Consider the following 18,428-nt stretch of genomic DNA (forward strand, 5'->3'; position numbering starts at 1 on the left):
GGATTGGAGAAACTGGCAACTGAGGAATTGCATGTGCAAGCACTACACTAAGGATTTCGGCACTGAGGAATTGCATGTTTATGAAAGATCCAATATAATGGGTTTTGGGATTTATTTTTTTTATGTTGAAAAAGTTGATGTTTGTTTGTTTGTTGTAAGTGGTCTTGCTACAGTAAGATATGAGATGACAAGGTAATATAATTATAATGATATTCTATATCTTTTCTTTCCAGTTTTGTTTTATTTTCATCTCAGCAGGTGTTATAATTATAATCATAATTATTAAGGCCACAAGTTGATTTGTAGATGGAAAAGAACTTGGTATAATTGCTTATTTTTAACAAATAAATATTCTATTTGGAATATGAATCGAAAACTCTGAAATTATGCAGAAAATTGGAATAATTTCTTTCTTCTGACAATGCAATATTTAAACAAATTGAACATTTGCAAAAATCTGGAAACATGTGCATGAAATTAGTAAACTCATCATATTTTATTTTATTTTATAATATGTCTTTTTGTAATATGTCCCCGTTGCAACGCATGGGCACGATACTAGTATATATATATATATAGAGAGAGAGAGAGAGAGAGATGGACTATGATGCATTGCAATACATGGAGGGGTTTGTGCATTGGACCATAAATCTAAAATTCAAAATCCAAATGACCGATCCAAACCGTTCATCTTGTCCTCCATATAAAGAGTAGGAAAATGAAGACCGCTAATTCCATTTTAGGTAATAAATAAAATAAATGAAAATTCTATCTTTTGTTTTCTCAACCAAGGGTTTTAATAATAAGAAGGGTTTAAATGCGTCGTGTTTTTTATGTCGCATCGCACTTCATATCATATATTTTAGTTTACAAAATTTAAGTTGTAAATTTGAGCTGCTCAACATTTTATATATATTAAAATATGCTTGAAGAACAAAATTTATATTTCTTTTAGATGAAAAAAATTGTACCTATCTAAAAAAACAGTAAATTTTTTTAATAAAAGTATAATATAAAATTTGGTCTTAAGCAAATTTTAATATAAAGATCATGTTTGTGTCAACCTGTCAGGCGTGGTAAGTTGTGGGAACAACCAAAAAAATTATATTTATCATTAAAAAAAGATAAACTAATAAACCACGATTTCGTGGGAATTCTTTATATATCATGGACGCAAACTATTGTTAGAGTGGTCGCAACTAGGGCTGTAAATGAGCCGAGTTTGAGCGAGTTACCCCCAACTCGAACTCGGCTCGTTTAATAAACGAGCGAGCCAACTCGAGTTGAGATGGTAATAACGAGTTGTAGAGCCAACTCGAACTCGGTTCGTTATCAACTCGAGTTGGCTCACAACTCGTTTATAACTCGTTTAACCAATGATAGTATTACAACACAAGTTCAAACTCAGCTCGTTATCAACTCGAGTTGGCTCACAACTCGTTTATAACTCGTTTAACCAGTGATAGTATTACAACACAAGTTCAAACATATTTTGCACGAATCTCAAAGCACAAATAACAGTTTAGAGATTCGGGTTTGATTATTTTGGAATTTATTGTGACCAATAATTTGCAACTTGAGTTATAAATGAGCGAGTTGGGGCCAACTCGAACTCGGCTCATTTATTAAACGAGTTGGCTAACTCGAGTTGTAAATGAGCTGAGCGAGTTACGAACGAGTTACGAGTTCGAGCTTTTTTTGTCCAACTCTAGTCGCAACTTGCCGTTGAGGCCACCAAAAAGTAAAAAAATAAATGTATTGGCTCCTACTTGATTTCGGCATCTTTTGACAGCCTCAATGATAGATTGTGATAGTGACTGCAATTTGTCGTTACATCCATGATAAATATGTAATTTTTACAAAATGGTGGTTTATTGATTTATTTTAATGGTAAATATAAAAATTTCGATGGGAATGGTACTGGATCACTGTGTCCAAAATTAATTAATGCTCTATAAATGAATGTATGTCCATCGTACGGTCATTTCGCGTTATAATGCTCATCCATGTTGGACAGAAATGGGCAGAAATTAAAATAAGGAGAAATTATGTGGAAAAGAGAGTTGAAGTCAAAAAAAGGGAGAATTAATCGGTGCGAGCAACATTAGGATTGCGCTGGCGAATCTTCCTCACTGTTTCCCCCATATATAAACCACTAATTAGTGTTTTTTGTTTTCTTGCTTTTTGTTTTTTGAATAAAGAGAGAAATGCCAAAAGGTCGTCCGCGGGGTCAGGAAACGGAATTCATGTCACTGGCATTAACAAATCATTTGAGTTTAAATCTGATTCATATGTCACATACTAGCACGAATTTTAAATGAAATTTGTGCATTACCGGTGTGGATCGAACTAACTTGAATTTTAATCAGATAGTCGGAAGCTAAATTTAAACAATACATCAATTCAGGGGATGCCAAAGTTAATATATAATAGAGCAGAGTAAGAGCATCATATTTAGTTTGAATTTGGTGAGCACCTAAATCGTCGGATCCGATTTATTTTTGTGTTCGCAGATCATAAAACAGATGTAACAGCTTTAATGTTTATTGAACTCAAAAATAGATTCTATGGTCATTGAACTTCCTTTAAATACGCCAATAGCAAATTAGATGATTTGTATAGCAACACGGATCGCACACAATAATTTGCGTCACAGAGGACCGGAGAGCAGGTCAGGACGGTGATTCTGTTCGTACGAGTGAGATTACCACCCATTGGTTGGATTTGCAGGGACCCATGTAAAAGTGAGAGAGCAGAGAGCCAGAGAGGCAGCACAGCACACGTGGTGTCTACTCGGAACTGCGTCACCCCGCGTCGGTGTCGACTTCCCAATTCTGCCACTGCCACCTGTCGTCCACCACCCGTTCCACTCCATTTAGACCGACCGACACATGTCGGTGTCTCACCCACCCGCGCTTCCTAATTAGCTGTTTGAACCCAGGCGTTATTTTCAGTTAATGCCTTTTTAGTCACCTTATAAGCGCACATTTACTTTTGCCATTACCCTGCTTAAATATAATTGATTTAACACAATATAACTGGTCATGAATTTACTACTATCTCCCTCTCGTAAAATTTCCATGTCAAATCTTTTAAATCTTCCCTCCAGAACAAAAGGGCACTAATGGTCTTTTGACAAATTGCCCTTTCCTTACCTTACCGCTATTTAATTTGGATTAAAACTCGTAACTAGTGCAAGTAGCTAAATGTGAATCCCAATAAATTTCTTTTTTAATTATTTCATGATGAATCTTTTCATTTAATATAATTATTGAGGATCCCAGGGGAATCAGGAAAAAAATCCAACTAACCTGATTAACCTGAATAAGAAAAGAGGGTAAAGTTTTTAACAGGGTAGTTTTAACTTCATGCAGCGCACTAATCATAGAAATTTCTGTTTTGATCATAATCTTTGCGCTGCATTAGCCAAAACTATTCGGTTAAATTCTTTACCATGGAGGAAAATGTGTCCATTTTGGCAAAGAGCGGGTGGCCGTGTGAGTGACGTAGTACAAAGATGCGAGTATATATATAAGTGCTCAACTGTACCATCCCCTAATAAATGCACGCTCAAGAATCCAAGAATCAGTCACAATAGAACAGCAAAGAGAGAGAGAGAGAGAGACGAAGCAACAACTCTCATCAAACCGAGCAGTAATTCCAATTCATGGCGGTACCAAGACCTAAGCTACTCTTCTTCTCATATGTTTGCGTTCTTCTCTCATGTACGCTCTCTTTCTCTTCTCTCTCCCTCTCTCTAATTCTCTCTCTACTGAGCATTATATTACTTTTGATGTTACAGATTTGTTAATTTCCTCTTTGATCATCTATCCCAGTATATGCAAAATTACGAAATTATATTTGCAGCGTGTTGAATTAACTCGTCAATTATAATTTAATATATGGTAGGTTTTTTTTCCTTCTACACGCAAGAAGCAGCAAAATAATTAGAATTTAACTTTACTTTTTTTTTTTGTTGAAAATGGCTGGCATATTTTAATTTCAATAGGGAATTTGCTGTTTGCATATCCTTTTCTAGAACTAATATAAAATTAAGTTCTGGCCTTTTAATGTGGCAGTGATGCTTGTTTCTTAAGTAATCCCATTCCTTCATGGATTTATCGTTGATTACTAAACAAGTAAACATTAATTCAACTCGTATATATGCATGATTTGAAAAGGTTGAGTATATATACATGTCAATAAAAAACAGGCCACGTACATCACATGGTCACCAGGTTGCTATTTACCCTCAGCTCTAGCTGTGACTGTCGTGTGAAACAATCCAACTAAAAAGAACAATACTTTTTTTTTCATATATTTTATAACTAATCTCACTTGTCCTTTCCAAAGATCTGATCTGGTACGTACCATGTAGATTGAAAGGTATTAAAGCCAATTAGTTAGATTATTATTTTTAGGGAAACTATTTACTATAGCTAATTAGTTAAATAACATTAAAGAGGATGATAATATTCCAATTGTACCAAACTACTTTTATTCTCATTAATCACTGTTTTTATAACATTGAACAATTAATGTTGAAACCACGTGGCCAAGTAAACCTCATAACAACTTCCAGTACAAAATGCATTTCTTTGTACTATGTATCAATGAAAGTGAATTTATTATTTTATCAGGTAAATTTCTTCAAATCAAGTCTCTTTCAGTAGGGATCAACTATGGCCAAATTGCGAACAACCTCCCGTCTCCTCACCGGGTCAAGTGGCTCCTTCAGTCCCTAAACATTAAACGGGTCAAACTTTATGATGCAGATCCAAATGTACTTACCGCATTTCTAAATACGGAAGTGGAGTTCATAGTTGGAATTGGAAATGAACATGTTTCCTCAATGGTTGACCCGCTCAAGGCTCAGGCTTGGGTCCAACAACACGTGCAGCTGTACCTTCCAAATACTCGTATCACATGTATAACTGTAGGAAATGAAGTTTATACGGGAAATGATACAGTGCTTAAAACGAATCTACTACCTGCGATTCAATCGGTGTATCAGGCCCTAGTTGCACTCGGCCTAGACAAACAGGTCAATATAACAACTGCGCACTCACTTGATATTTTGGGGTCCTCGTATCCTCCTTCAGCCGGGTCATTCAAACCCGATGTTGCGGAGTATCTCCAACCCCTTTTGAATTTTCATTCAATAACCAAATCGCCTTTCTTGATTAATGCATACCCTTATTTCGCATATAAATCAAACCCAGGCAATGTTCCCTTGGAGTATGTGTTATTTCAACCTAATGCAGGGATAACAGACCCGTATACAAAATTGAACTATGACAACATGCTTTTTGCTCAGCTGGACTCGGTGTATGCAGCGATTCAGGCCATGGGCCACACAGACATTGAGGTAAAGATATCTGAGACCGGGTGGCCTTCAAAAGGGGATCCGGATGAAGTCGGTGCGAACCCGCAATATGCTGCTATCTACAATGGAAATTTATTGCAGAGAATAGAGATGAAACAGGGAACACCATTAAGGCCTTATGTGCCAGTCGATACATATGTATTTGCATTATTCAACGAGGATTTGAAACCGGGGCCTGTGTCAGAGAGAAATTATGGGTTATTCAATCCTGACGGGTTCCCCGCTTATAATATTGGGTTGAATGGGTTTCTTCCGCCTTTAACTTCAGATGCAACAACCATGGTAAGCAGAATCTATTTCTTTTTTATTTTGTGCAATTACAAACTTGGACCACAGGGAAGTCATCAATTTTAGTATAACTTTTTATTTTAGATTAAAAAATTCACCAAATTACCGTAAGTTGCCAGAAGAAGTTAGCTTCACTGAATTTTTTTAGTGAAGTACCATTTTGTGCCAGAATATACTTGGTCACCTTACAGTTTTATATAAGCTATGATAAATTATTTTATTTTTCATCTGAATCATTTATCTATAATGACATTAAATGTTACATGTATTGCTTTATTTCTCAATTATGAAACCATTTCCTTTTGCAGGCGGTGAATCTTGTGTCTCTTTTGATATTCACATTGATAGCCATGTTCTTAGCCAGAGAGCATATTCTTATCAGATAAGGTGTAAATAAGGCAAACCACTGATAGACATCAGACATGGCATCTTTTTTTTGCAACCAGAGATGCAGATACCCACTTCATGAGGTAAATAGTGGGGGCTGAATCTATTCTTATCTAACTTTTTAATTCTTGATTCCATCGGCATGCCTTTCATCTTTTGAAAAGATTGAAGAAAATGTTCTAAAATAAATTAGGTGACATCAGTGAAAGCGATGGTGTTTATTAGGCCGCTAGTGATCACATCCTCTTCTTTCTTTTGATACATATCCATTGTAGTTTAATGCATGCTTTGTGCAGTTATACGTTCAATATGGCTACCAGAAACTGATATGTTTCTTTTTCTTTTTGACAGGTAAAACTTCAAAGATTTGGTTTTAAGTGCTCGGCATGTTTTAGTTGAGACAGCTTATTAGATTGATGTCAGCATAGAACTGCTTCAAAAAGGCACTAACATTCATTGGGTTGTACGATTTAATCAGCAATAGAATCTAAAAATGTACATTTTTTTTATTTACAAGACTAACAATTGTAAAGAAAACTATTATTTTTTTACAGTAATTGCTTGTATTTAGTACATTAATTAGATGCATTATTGTATCCATTCGGTCTTGTTTTATTTTTAGCGGCACAATACCATAATTAATAAGACGAATACCATGCATCAACCACAAAATATAATTCAAGCAAGCATCCTTATTTAATGCGACAATTAGCCAATTTTTATACAAGTATACACTGTTCATCTTTCTAGACAACTTTGCTAGCTACCAAGAAGAGAGACAAAAAATGTACATGACATACATAAAAAATGATTGTACAAACCCCCTCCTTTGCTGATCCATCAAAACGGTTGTACAATCCACAAAGGATATAAAAAATATGATTAATTTAAGCATTAGGCATTTTTCCTTCTAATCTGAATCAAGCTCTCCGAATCTGCGGTCCCACTCTTTCTCTTCGTAGTCTTGATCTATTATATCTTTTCGGGTGGTATACACAATCTCCTCTGGCCTGATTACCTTCTGACTTGCCATGTCTCTCGCACTCAACACCTGCAAATAAAACAAAATTGAAGTACAGCAAGCCACATCTGTGTAAATTCTTACAAGATCTGAGGGTTGAAACAGAAAAGGTACCTTTCTTCTCAGAGAAGGATTTGGAAACTCGAGAGCTCGAGCCCGTTCAAGTCTTGCTTCATTTCTCTTTGTAATCTCACTGTTGGTTTTCAGCAACAGCAGCCATCTAAAGCAAGGTATTGCAAAAAAGGAGGCGGCATATACCTACCAATTATTGCCCATCAGTTTGTGCTAACAGTATATTTATCTCAAAAATTAATACCTTCTAAGCATGTTAAAAGGCTGCAATCTATTTTGCATTTTGACTTGTAGGCTTAATTCACTTTTGATGCAGTAGGTGAGTTGTGTTACAGTTTGTTCCACAATGCAAACACTTGTATCCTTTTCACTTTTTATGTTTTTATGTGCCAGCGTGGGTGCAAGATGTAATAGTTGATGCGATACATGCAGGTCATTACATTTTGGTAAGAAGGAAAAGTAAATACCATTTAATTTGGATACGGGCCAATATGCTTTATAAAGCATGGGCCCTCTTGTGTTTCACATTCTTCCGTGCCATTTTCAAATGATCTCCATATGAAAATGTGACTCGAGACCAAATTTTCCTCTTTTTAATTTTTTTAATCTTTTTTTTAGCTAGGTAAAAAATCAGTTTTTGGATGGTTCAGCATCTTCTGACAGTGATTTTACTACAACAACAACAACCACCAAGCCTTTAGTCCCAAACAAGTTGGGGTAGGCTACAAATAAAACCCAATCATAATCACAATAGTAAAAAAATGTAAAAAAAATAGAAATTTTTTTTCCAAAACATGTAAAATCTGGTCTCCAAGCACATTTGAATATGGAGATCATCTTGAGCTGTTCGGATTGATAGTTTGGACTTTGAAAAGGGAAATAAACATATAAAGCACAAGATGGCCCATGCATTATAAAGCACCTTAGCCCAAATCTTTAATTTGTTTGTCAGGCGAATAGCCCCAAAGAAATAGAGGCAACAGATCATTGCTTGTATCCTCAGCACGAATGTCCGTAGAACGAATGGAGAAAAGGCTGATCATTTTACTAAAATTAGCCATTCCTTATAATTATAAAAGGTACCACTAACGACTGCTAGATTGCATCCATTAGGAATATTACCTTTGTCGTGTGCAAAATTTCATTGTTATCTGTCTTAACAATGCATTCTTTCCTTTAAAATAAATAAAAAAAAACATAGATAGAAGCAACACTAGAATTCTAATTAAATTCTGTTCCTATATATGGCACAACTTTTAATTTTAATGACCACATCCTATGAAGTCATTAATATTACCTTCAAAATAAAAAAATAAAAACACAAACCTGTAGAAGAGGAAGCACTTGTGAAACAAACGAAATAAGGCCACGAGGCATGGTTGTAACATCCCTTCATGAAAAGGTAAATCATCAGAAAATCAATATAAAATTTTGAAATGGTGAAAAAAAATAAAGGCAGAATGAAATAAAGTACTTTAACATGGCTCCCAATATTATAACTCCAAAAAAATTCAGAGCTCCCAATCCCACCACCATTGCTCGATTAGAAGCACTTGCTTTACTGCACAAATCATAATTTTTTTTATAAGACTCATTTCTGCTGTATACGTCAACAAAAGAAAATGCATAAACACATAATTATTTGTGCCAAATTAAAACCTGAATTGCCACTTTTGTTCATTGAAATATTCATCAATCCCAATTATGCTCTGTGCCAACCTCGTTCCAATATAATCTTTCCTACCAGTTCTTCTAGAAGCAGTTCGTTGGAATGAGGGAAACCGATATAGAATATTCCCCTGCTCATGTAAAAAAAACATAAAACACTAGAACAAATATATTTGACCAAATTATAAGATGCCAAAAGCAAGAACCACGGGCTTAGTGGAGTGGCGCGAGCCCTCATCTCTCTTCGGAGAGACAGTTTCAGTTCTTGAGAATAGCATCTAAAATGATGTTGGGGTGTAACGGGGCCCTTTAATAAAAAAAATAATAAATATAAAATAAGAAGCCAAAAGTTGCATAAACCTGCTCATCAACTTCTGGGTGGCCTTGGAATCGTAATAGCACAGGTAGGATATACGACTCTTCGTCTTGTTCCTGTCACGTATATAATGTTGAAAACAATACTGCAGAACTAGAAACTCGATTACCAAATAAATTTCTTCAAAATAATAATATTGTCTTTAAAGGAGTACCTTGTTTGGGTCAAGAGGCGGCACATCAAGAAAAGGAGCAAGTTCCTCCGCAGTGACAACACCGCCATTGGAGGAAATATACTGCCCTATCTGCAATGTTGAATTGTGATATATCACTGCTCAAATTAGAATAAATCATGTAATGAAAAAGAAGTTTTATTTTGCTTCAAGACAAGTTCATGGAAGTAAATCTCCAAATCGTAAATTTTTTTAGCATGAATATGTAAAGGCAATTGATCAAAATGCCTTATGTACATTAATTTTAAGGTACTGTGCATCTGTGAATTTGGGGTTTTAAACTCAAAATTATACTAAACGGTGAACTGCCAGAAGATACAAATAAGAATTAAGCAGAAAGAAATACCAGCTTCCATCTTTCTTCTTCAAGCCCCTGATTTGGATCACCATCACCAAATACGAAGGAGAAAACCTGATTACCAGAATAATAACTTGCATATTTCAATCGCAGCCAAAATTTGCGAATATCTTTCAAGCAAAACTGAACAACTAATTCAAACCATTCTTAATTACAGATTCAATAAAGTTCATTTCTCCTGATGATTCTATCTGCCTCCTCCTGTAATAGTTCACATCCCAATACCTACAAACAACACGACAAATATAAATAGATATATCATTCAATTTAGAAGGAATATATTAAACATAGTTGGTTGATGAAGCAAGATAAAAAAGAAGAAGAGAATTACCAAAATAAATCAGATGGGTTAAAGAACACAAAGCCAGAATTATAGGGTCGCATTTGCCTTCTCCTACGGCCATCGTCTTCACTGTTTTCAACACAATAACAATTGTAATATATTCAATAGTTGCCAAGCAATTATCTTAAGTCAACAATAGTTATGTCATTACTTTGACCATACTAAAATGCGTAGTTTTTAACAAAACAGGGTTTAGACAAAATGTACCTTTGACTAGAAGCAAGGGCAATTATTGTTGTATACACAAGTAGGATTGATGCAATTAGTGCAGTTCCGAAGGAAACCCTAATCAAATAAGCAAATGCTCCCTATACAGAATCAAAATTAGCCCACTCAAACTGAGAAGAACTACTTTTGATCAAATCAATTTTAAAAAAGAGTCATGAATCATAGATACAAATATACAATCCCCTACCTTTGCTTTCTCAACTAAAGGTTCAACTTTAAGTTTAAATGATTTCGCTGCAAGATTGGACCGATAATTACTTGGAAATGTATACAGCACATCACCTTCATCAGAGACCTATCAATGCAAAAAGTAAGTAATATTCCCAAATTTAACATTTTAAACAAAAAAATCATGTGAGCCTACTTAAATAACCTTAAGAGGGCTTTGATTTTAGTACTTAATACAATGTTGGGCTTTAATTATAAATTTAATTTATTAATTTTGACCAACATTACCTCTAAGAAACCCCCAGTATCAGCAGCTAGAGCTTGTAGAGCTCTCTCTGCCTCATCCAACTTAAGCCCTGCTTGACCTGCCACATCACCGGCAGTGACCCTCCTTCCTAAGGAATCGACGGCTTGGATTGATCGATCCCTCACATCTGAAGGTAGCCTATCCGTCTCCACTGCGCCTCCTGGTCTAATCGAAGCTGGAATTTCGATACTAGCTCTGACAGCTGGGGCCGACACCTTAGACTTGGCATGCCGCAGAGAGAGATGCAAAGGGGAGGTGAGATGGGAATTGTAATTAAGGCCTGAAAGGAGTAAGGATTTAGAGAGGGGAAGGGATCTATGGAGGAACAGGTGATGGTGGGTTCGTGAAGGTGCGATAAGAGAGAGAGAAATAGACGCCATGGAACTAACTTTATGGTGTGGTTAGGGTTTTGAAGACTCTGAAGAGACTTTCGCCATTAGAGAGAGGAGGAGATATGGAGGGAAAGGAGGCGTCGTCTCAGGCGCCAGCGACCACAAACTAGTCTAAAGATTGGGCGCTGCTCTGCGCAGCAGCGTCAAATTTTCTCCCAAGTCCCAATACTCTCAATTTTTTTTGAGAAACTTTTATATATCAATGATACCTTCATCGTTTGCATATTTTTTCATCATTAAAATTATATTGAATGTGTGTGGATTATTAGAATTTAGATAATAAATACATTACAGAGTTTAGAGAGAAAAATTCTGAATTCATAGCTTTTGAGTTAGAGAAAAACATATCGGATAGTGATAAAATTATATTTATATCTTTTATTTTTATTTTTCAGATACAGAATCAAATATTAAACGAATACGAATATTAAAATGATATAATATAAATACGAATTGGATATTACACTAATATAGATAAAAATATGAGTATCATTCGAATCCCTAATGTACATATTGTTACAAAATTAATATATTATTCAATAAATTAATTTTTCATTAGAAAAAAAATACGTATATAATTCGAACATTAATAATTATGGTACACAAAATAATTTTTCTCATATTAAATTTGTTATATAAATCGGATGTTTAATAATTAAGGTGAGCAAAATATTTTTTTTTGTTATTTTATTATAAAATATATATATCTTTTTTTTTTAAATTATATATATATAGGTTGGCTACTCTATTTCCATAAGCATATGAGGGTATATGCTTACAAGTCATTTTTTCATTTTCAAAATTCAAAAAGTAAATCTGAACCGTTAGATGTGATCTCTATATTGAAATGTGCTTGGAGACCAAATTTTACATTTTTTGGAATTTTTGTACTATTTATTAAGCCACTTTGAAAATCACTGATCCAACAGTGGCTTCTGATTTTATCTGTTTTGTTAAGCCACTGTTGGATCAGCGATTTTCAAAGTGGCTTAATAAATAGTAAAAAAATTCAAAAAAAAAATGTAAAATTTGGTCTCCAAGCACATTTCAATATAGAGATCAAATCTAACAATTCAGATCGACTTTTGAGATTTTGAAAACAAAAAAAATGACTTATAAGCATATACTCTCATATGCTTATGTAAGTAGAGTAGCCATCCTCTATATATAGAGAGAGAGTAAGACTACCGTACATTGCAATGCATAGACATTTTTGTGCATTAGATTATAAATCACCGGATTCAAAGTCCAAATGATCGATCCAAACCGTTCATCTTGTTCTCCATATTAATATGTGTTTGGAGACCAAATTTTACATTTCTTTTAGAAATTTTTTATTATTTATTAAGCCACTTTGAAAATCGCTGATCCAATAGTAACAGTAAAATCAAAAGGCACTGTTGGATCAGCGATTTTCAAAGTGACTTAATAAATAGTAAAAAATTTCCAAAAAATGTAAAATTTGGTCTCCAAACACATATTAATATGGAGAACAAGATGAACGGTTTGGATCGGTCATTTGGACTTTCAATCCGGTGATTTATAGTTTAATGCACAAAGATGCATATGTATTGCAATGTATGGTAGCCTTGCTCTATATATACATATATAGAGTAAGGCTACGCTGAGAGAGAAAAAAATATACAGTTTAGGTGAGGTCAAAGAAAGAAGAAGAGAAAACGAGAGAAAAGGAGGGAAGGATGGAGCAGAGAAGAGAGATACAAATCACAAGAGAGGCCGGGAAGAGATAATCAAATCGCAAGAAGGAAAGGTCGGGAAGGAGAGATCAAAGAAATAGAAAGGGCGGCAACCGTACGTAGGAGCAGCCGGGAAGAGAGATACAAATCGCAAGAGGAGAGCGGTGATGCGGTGCGGCGGTGAGATAGGAGGAGCGATTATCCATATATAGATTACCTGCTTAAATTAGACATAAAATTGATAAAATTAGGCATAAATTCTTATGGCATGGAGGTAACTCTACTAGAAGAAAATACTCTTTAGTCTCATGGACAATTGTGTGCAAAAGTAAAGATCAGGGATGCTTAGGGGTTTTAGACCTTAAGCTTATGAATAAGGCCCTTTTGGCTAAATGGTGGTATCGGTTTCTAGATAATTTTGTATCTGGCAGATGGAAAAATATTTTGCTTAGTAAATATGGCACTAGAACTACTCCTTCTCTCTGTTCTCCATTTTGGCGATCAATTCTAAAAGATCATGTGGTTATCAACTTAGGACTGAATAAAGAAATAGGGAACGGTAAAACAACCTCTTTTTGGTTAGATAGATGGTGTAGTGAACATACCTTAAAACATCAATTTCCAAACCTTTATTCTATTGTTACTAATAAGTTTATTTCTGTAGCTGAGGCATTTTCTACTTCTCATTTAAGTTTGTCTTTTCAAAGGCAAATAACTGGTATTTATAGGGATGAATTGCTTACCTTGCACCACAAATTTCAACATTTTACGTTGTCTTCTCATTTGGAAGATAGACTGATATGGCGATGGTCACAAGATGATCATTTCACTGTTCATTCTTTTTATAAATGGTTAGAGTATGGTGGTATTCCAAATTCTGATTATGATACCATTTGGAAATCTCACATCCCTTTAAAAATTAAAATATTTCTTTGGCTTGTTCGACGAGATAAAATTCTCACTAAGGTTAACTTGGAAAAAAAAGGATGGCCAGGAGATCTTACTTGTGCTTTTTGTGACCAACATGAGAGTACTGACCATTTATTTATACATTGTTCATATATACGATTGATATGGAATTGGATTGCAACATACAATTCATTCCCCTTTACATGTAATTCCTTAGATGATTTGTGGTTACTTGATGCTTCTATCGCCTTAAAAGATAGACTCCTTGTAGAATTGTTAAGGGGAGCCATCTTATGGACTGTTTGGTTGGAACGAAATCGAGTTATTTTTAATGATAATACTACTCCCATTTCTGCTAAAACATTAGGATTTAAGATAATCTCTTTAGCTACTTTTTGGTGTAAGTCTAGCTCTAACAATTCATACTTAAAATTAAGTCTAATGCTTCCATGTGATGTTAAGGACCTTCCAGATCAGATACTGGAGGAGGCAGAGGCCACTCAAGCGATTTTTCTAAAGAGACGAGCTGTCGGATGAGGATTTATTGGATTACTAGTCTCCTATGATATGATTGCTTTTTGAGACTTGTTCTTTGGCTTAGTATTCATTTTATTTCCCATTTAGTTTTTGCTGTGGTACTATTTCTATTTGTATGCTTTTATGTTTGTTGATGATGACTTGATGTACAATTTTTCATATTTAATTGTGGTATCAATTTTAGGTACCATATCAGATATGCTTGATTTCTATGAAATCGGTGGTAATACCACTATTTTTCTAAAGAGATAGGAGGAGCGATTTCGATTTAGGTATTGGGGAAGAATACGATGAGATAGAAAGATCAGGGTTGAGCTCTTTTGATTGATTGGATGCGTTCAGTTAATGGAGAGGCAAAAAAATTCATTTCAGCGACAAATTTCTGATCTGATTAGATTCATCTGCACAATTTTTAAAGCACATCTAACGGATCAAAATGCAAAGTAAAAGTGCCTCTTTACTTTGCAAAGTAGGGTAACTCATATATATATATATATAGGAGGGTTCAAATGCACCCAAATTTTTGTGCACCCAAATGCACCCTATTTTTCAAATCATTTTTCTCCGTTTTCAAAGTCCGAATAGTCAATCCGAACCGTTAGATGCGATCTATATATTAAGATGTGCTTGGAGACCAAATTTTACATTTTTTGAAATTTTTTTACTATTTATTAAGCCACTTTGAAAATCGCTGATTTTACATTTTCTGGACCATTGGATCAGCGATTTTCAAAGTGGCTTAATAAATAGTAAAAAAAAAAAATCCAAAAAATGTAAAATTTGGTCTCCAAGCACATCTTAATATGTAAATCGCATCTAATGGTTCGGATTGACTATTCAGACTTTGAAAACGGAGAAAAAGGACAGGGTGCATTTGGGTGCATTTGAACCCTCCTCATATATATATCCATTCTATTATTAAGCACTTTGGGTGTTCGATCTGTCAACGGCTACGATTGAAAGATGAAACTTTGGATTTGATCACAGCCCTCCAATTACATAATTTGTCTTCTTTTGATTAAATACATCCGTTTTATGTATAGAAGTCTAAATTTAGTTAAAAACATACTCACCACATGTGCTGCTACACGATACATTACAATTAAAATTGAACAAATTCTGAAATTTGGAGATATATTTATCCATTTATTTATTTATTTGTTTTCATATTTCTCATCTTCAATTGAAAAGACTCCACATTCCATTTTCTTATTTGTTTGTTTCCTTACTTCTTCTTCGTTTCTATACGGATCACAATGAAAGTTTTTTTTTATTTCCTTATTTCTATTTCTTTGTTTCTATACATATTGTTGTGGGCAATTTAAAATATATCAATGTGTGTGTGTATATTATAAATTGGAAACAAAGAAGAATATAAATTGGAACGTGTGTGTGAATATATATTTCTCTTATAATGTGCATATATATATATCCTATACATACGCACGATAACATTTTTTTATTTATGTTTTTTGATATCATATTATATGCGATATTGAATTGTTGTACGATAGTTGATCTTAGATTCGAGTCGAGCTATTATTTGATATCATTAGTACTTAAAAATAAAGAATCATCACATCATCAAATTGTTATCAGAGATCACGATTAAAGTTAATTAAAAATACATAATTATATAAATTTTCTATTAACATGTGTCTTAATTTTTGAATAATTATTATTATTTTTATTAATATTTTTTTTCTTCTTATAGTATGTCTCAACGGACAGGTATGATACTAGTATTTCTCTAACACCGCAACTCCGCAAGTAGGATTTACTAGCTTCCTTTTTAAGATATTTATTATGTAAGCTGTAAACGGTATATTTCTATTAATGCAAAACTACGGGTCATTTCCTCAAAAAAAAAAAAAAAAAAAACTTGACCACTTAAAAAAGTCGGATAAGGATGTTAACAGAGTTAGTTTAGCTTCATGCAGCGCACTGAATATCGAATCAAAACAGAGCTGCATAATGTTGGTGCGCTGCAGGAAGCCAAATACTTTGTTAAAATATTTACCCAAAAAATGGGATAAAAAATCAGTGAGAGTAGGACGAAAAGTGTGGTACTGTTTAAAGTTCAATACAAATTAAATTGTGTAAAAGATTCGGACGAAGCTGTAAAATGGCCATCCCGTGCAGGACCTTCTTGCTTTCTCACCTCCCTTCCCACACCACACACAAACATCGGGCCAGCCGGGCTCCGGTGGTCTCCGCCACCTACACGGAGGAGCGCGGCCGCGCCCCGGTGAGTGGTACACGGTCTGTACTCGAGACTCGTGTATCGCTGGTACTAGCACTTGTATCCCAAGCCACCACCACATCCCAAAGGCGTACGGTCATCACACCTAAAATCTCAATTTTAGAATTAAAGTTGTCTTAATTTTTTTGAGATATTACTAACGAACTTATTTTCTCTGAATTTAGGACTGGGGGAATTGGCAGAGGAAACAGCTAAATATGCTTTCCCGCGTACATTTGATGCTAGAAATTTGGAGGAGGCTCTTATGTCCGGTATTTTATTTTATTTTTCCCTCTCAGGTTTAGTTAATTTATTGTACCATCAACTTTAATGCAAAATTTGTTCTGTTAATAATTTAATTATGGATGTGCAGTGCCTAATCTGGAATCAGTGAAGTACCGAGTATTAAAGCGAACTGCACAGTATGAAATTAGAGAAGTTGAGGTATATTCTATATGAAAATCTTTTTGGATTAAATTAAAAAGAAATGACATCTTTTTATTTCTGAATATTTAATGGAAATGTTATTATAGTCTTATTATGTTGCTGAGACAACGATGCCGGGAAGGAATGGGTTTGATTTTAACGGTGCCTCTCAATCATTCAATGTCTTGGCATCTTATTTATTTGGTAAGGTACTTGAGAGCATCTATCTTTACTGTTTTATTGATTTTCGTAATGCCTTTTTCATTACAATTTATTGAATGCATAGTGTATATAATTATAATTATCTTATTTTGCTACTATCTTTTAGAACACTGGGAATGAACAGATGGAAATGACAACTCCTGTTTATACCCAAAAGGTGGAATCGATCGGTGAGAAGATGGATATGACTACCCCTGTTATTACAAGACGGGTTTGTTGGTTTGTTCATTATACCATTAACAAACTTGTGTTACAATTTGGCAAACGTTTAAAACTCAGTTTAATGTTTTCTTTTGCATTTTGTATTTCAGTCTGCTGATCAGGAGAAATGGCAGATGTCTTTTGTTATGCCATCTAAGTACGGTTCAAATTTGCCACTACCGAAAGATCAATCTGTTATTATCAAGGAGGTGCCTGGAAAGCTTGTTGCAGTCACCGCTTTTTCAGGTATGTTGTTTATATATTTGAAATTAGTATAAAATTAATTATAATGTTTAGTTGACAGATCCTGTTTCATGATTTTAATTAAGCAGGTTTTGTCACAGATGAAGATGTAAATCGTAGAGAATTCAAACTGCGTGAAGCTCTAAAGACAGATCTTGAGTATCAATCAAAGGATGGTGCATTAGTGGAAGTGGCACAGGTATAAATATAATGATCATTTGAAGAAATATTGAATGAGTAATATATTAATCTGGTTCATATTGTTGATATATATCTTGTTGAGATTATTTTCTGTTTTATTTTTACAGTACAATCCGCCTTTTACTCTTCCATTTATGCGAAGGAATGAAATAGCCTTGGAAGTTAAGAGGATTACCCAGTAAAGCTCCTTTAGATTCACTCAATATGAAAAAAATATAGTGTAACCAAATGCAAGATAATTTGATTTCACTAGTGTATAATATGCTATATATATGCAAGATGGACTATTGCAGTATAGTAAATATCAATAGTATTTTGTTTTATACCTTTATCTTATAGGATGATACATTTACATATACATAATTTATAAGTATACTATTCAAAGCATGATATAGTCAAATAAGCACTCTATTGATTTTTGTAAGATTAACTAACTGCAATTACAGGCTTGTTGCTACTTGCTACATTTAACATGCTATAAGAATTTCTTTTCTTATTGTTTTCTCAGTATCAAATTTCAAATGACAAAACCTACAAAGAAAGGGAGAAAACAGAGAACCTCATTCAGTTCAAGCGAGTGTAAT

General features: G+C 34.3%; 3 protein-coding genes across 4 annotated transcripts; 2 read left to right on the top strand and 1 right to left on the bottom strand.

Annotated features, from left to right (window-relative positions):
• Positions 1-3,548: 3,548 nt before the first annotated feature.
• Positions 3,549-6,664, top strand: LOC144553070 (Glycosyl hydrolase superfamily protein). Its single transcript, XM_078301142.1, has 4 exons — positions 3,549-3,725; positions 4,641-5,668; positions 5,983-6,144; positions 6,413-6,664. Exons 1-3 carry the CDS (start codon positions 3,668-3,670, stop codon positions 6,058-6,060), a joined length of 1,164 nt encoding a protein of 387 aa, XP_078157268.1. The 5' UTR covers positions 3,549-3,667; the 3' UTR covers positions 6,061-6,144; positions 6,413-6,664.
• Positions 6,665-6,738: 74 nt separating this feature from the next.
• Positions 6,739-11,350, bottom strand: LOC144553068 (Iron-sulfur cluster biosynthesis family protein). 2 transcript variants are annotated; one of them, XM_078301141.1, is made up of 13 exons: positions 10,756-11,350; positions 10,487-10,594; positions 10,279-10,379; positions 10,060-10,140; positions 9,884-9,953; positions 9,717-9,782; positions 9,353-9,442; positions 9,183-9,254; positions 8,814-8,953; positions 8,629-8,715; positions 8,481-8,544; positions 7,197-7,340; positions 6,739-7,112 (listed from the first exon to the last, which is right to left on the bottom strand). In XM_078301141.1, exons 1-13 carry the CDS (start codon positions 11,152-11,154, stop codon positions 6,972-6,974), a joined length of 1,563 nt encoding a protein of 520 aa, XP_078157267.1. In that variant the 5' UTR covers positions 11,155-11,350; the 3' UTR covers positions 6,739-6,971. The 2 variants fall into 2 exon arrangements, with proteins under 2 accessions (XP_078157267.1, XP_078157266.1); XM_078301140.1 differs by having other exon boundaries at positions 6,739-7,340; positions 10,756-11,349.
• Positions 11,351-16,376: 5,026 nt separating this feature from the next.
• Positions 16,377-18,228, top strand: LOC144553071 (SOUL heme-binding family protein). Its single transcript, XM_078301143.1, has 8 exons — positions 16,377-16,642; positions 16,737-16,823; positions 16,925-16,995; positions 17,085-17,186; positions 17,306-17,410; positions 17,511-17,646; positions 17,733-17,842; positions 17,952-18,228. Exons 1-8 carry the CDS (start codon positions 16,435-16,437, stop codon positions 18,024-18,026), a joined length of 894 nt encoding a protein of 297 aa, XP_078157269.1. The 5' UTR covers positions 16,377-16,434; the 3' UTR covers positions 18,027-18,228.
• The last annotated feature ends 200 nt before the right edge of the window (positions 18,229-18,428 follow it).

The sequence above is a fragment of the Carex rostrata genome, chromosome 4 (assembly GCF_964058835.1).
Source record: "Carex rostrata chromosome 4, lpCarRost1.2, whole genome shotgun sequence".
Lineage (NCBI taxonomy): Eukaryota > Viridiplantae > Streptophyta > Magnoliopsida > Poales > Cyperaceae > Carex > Carex rostrata.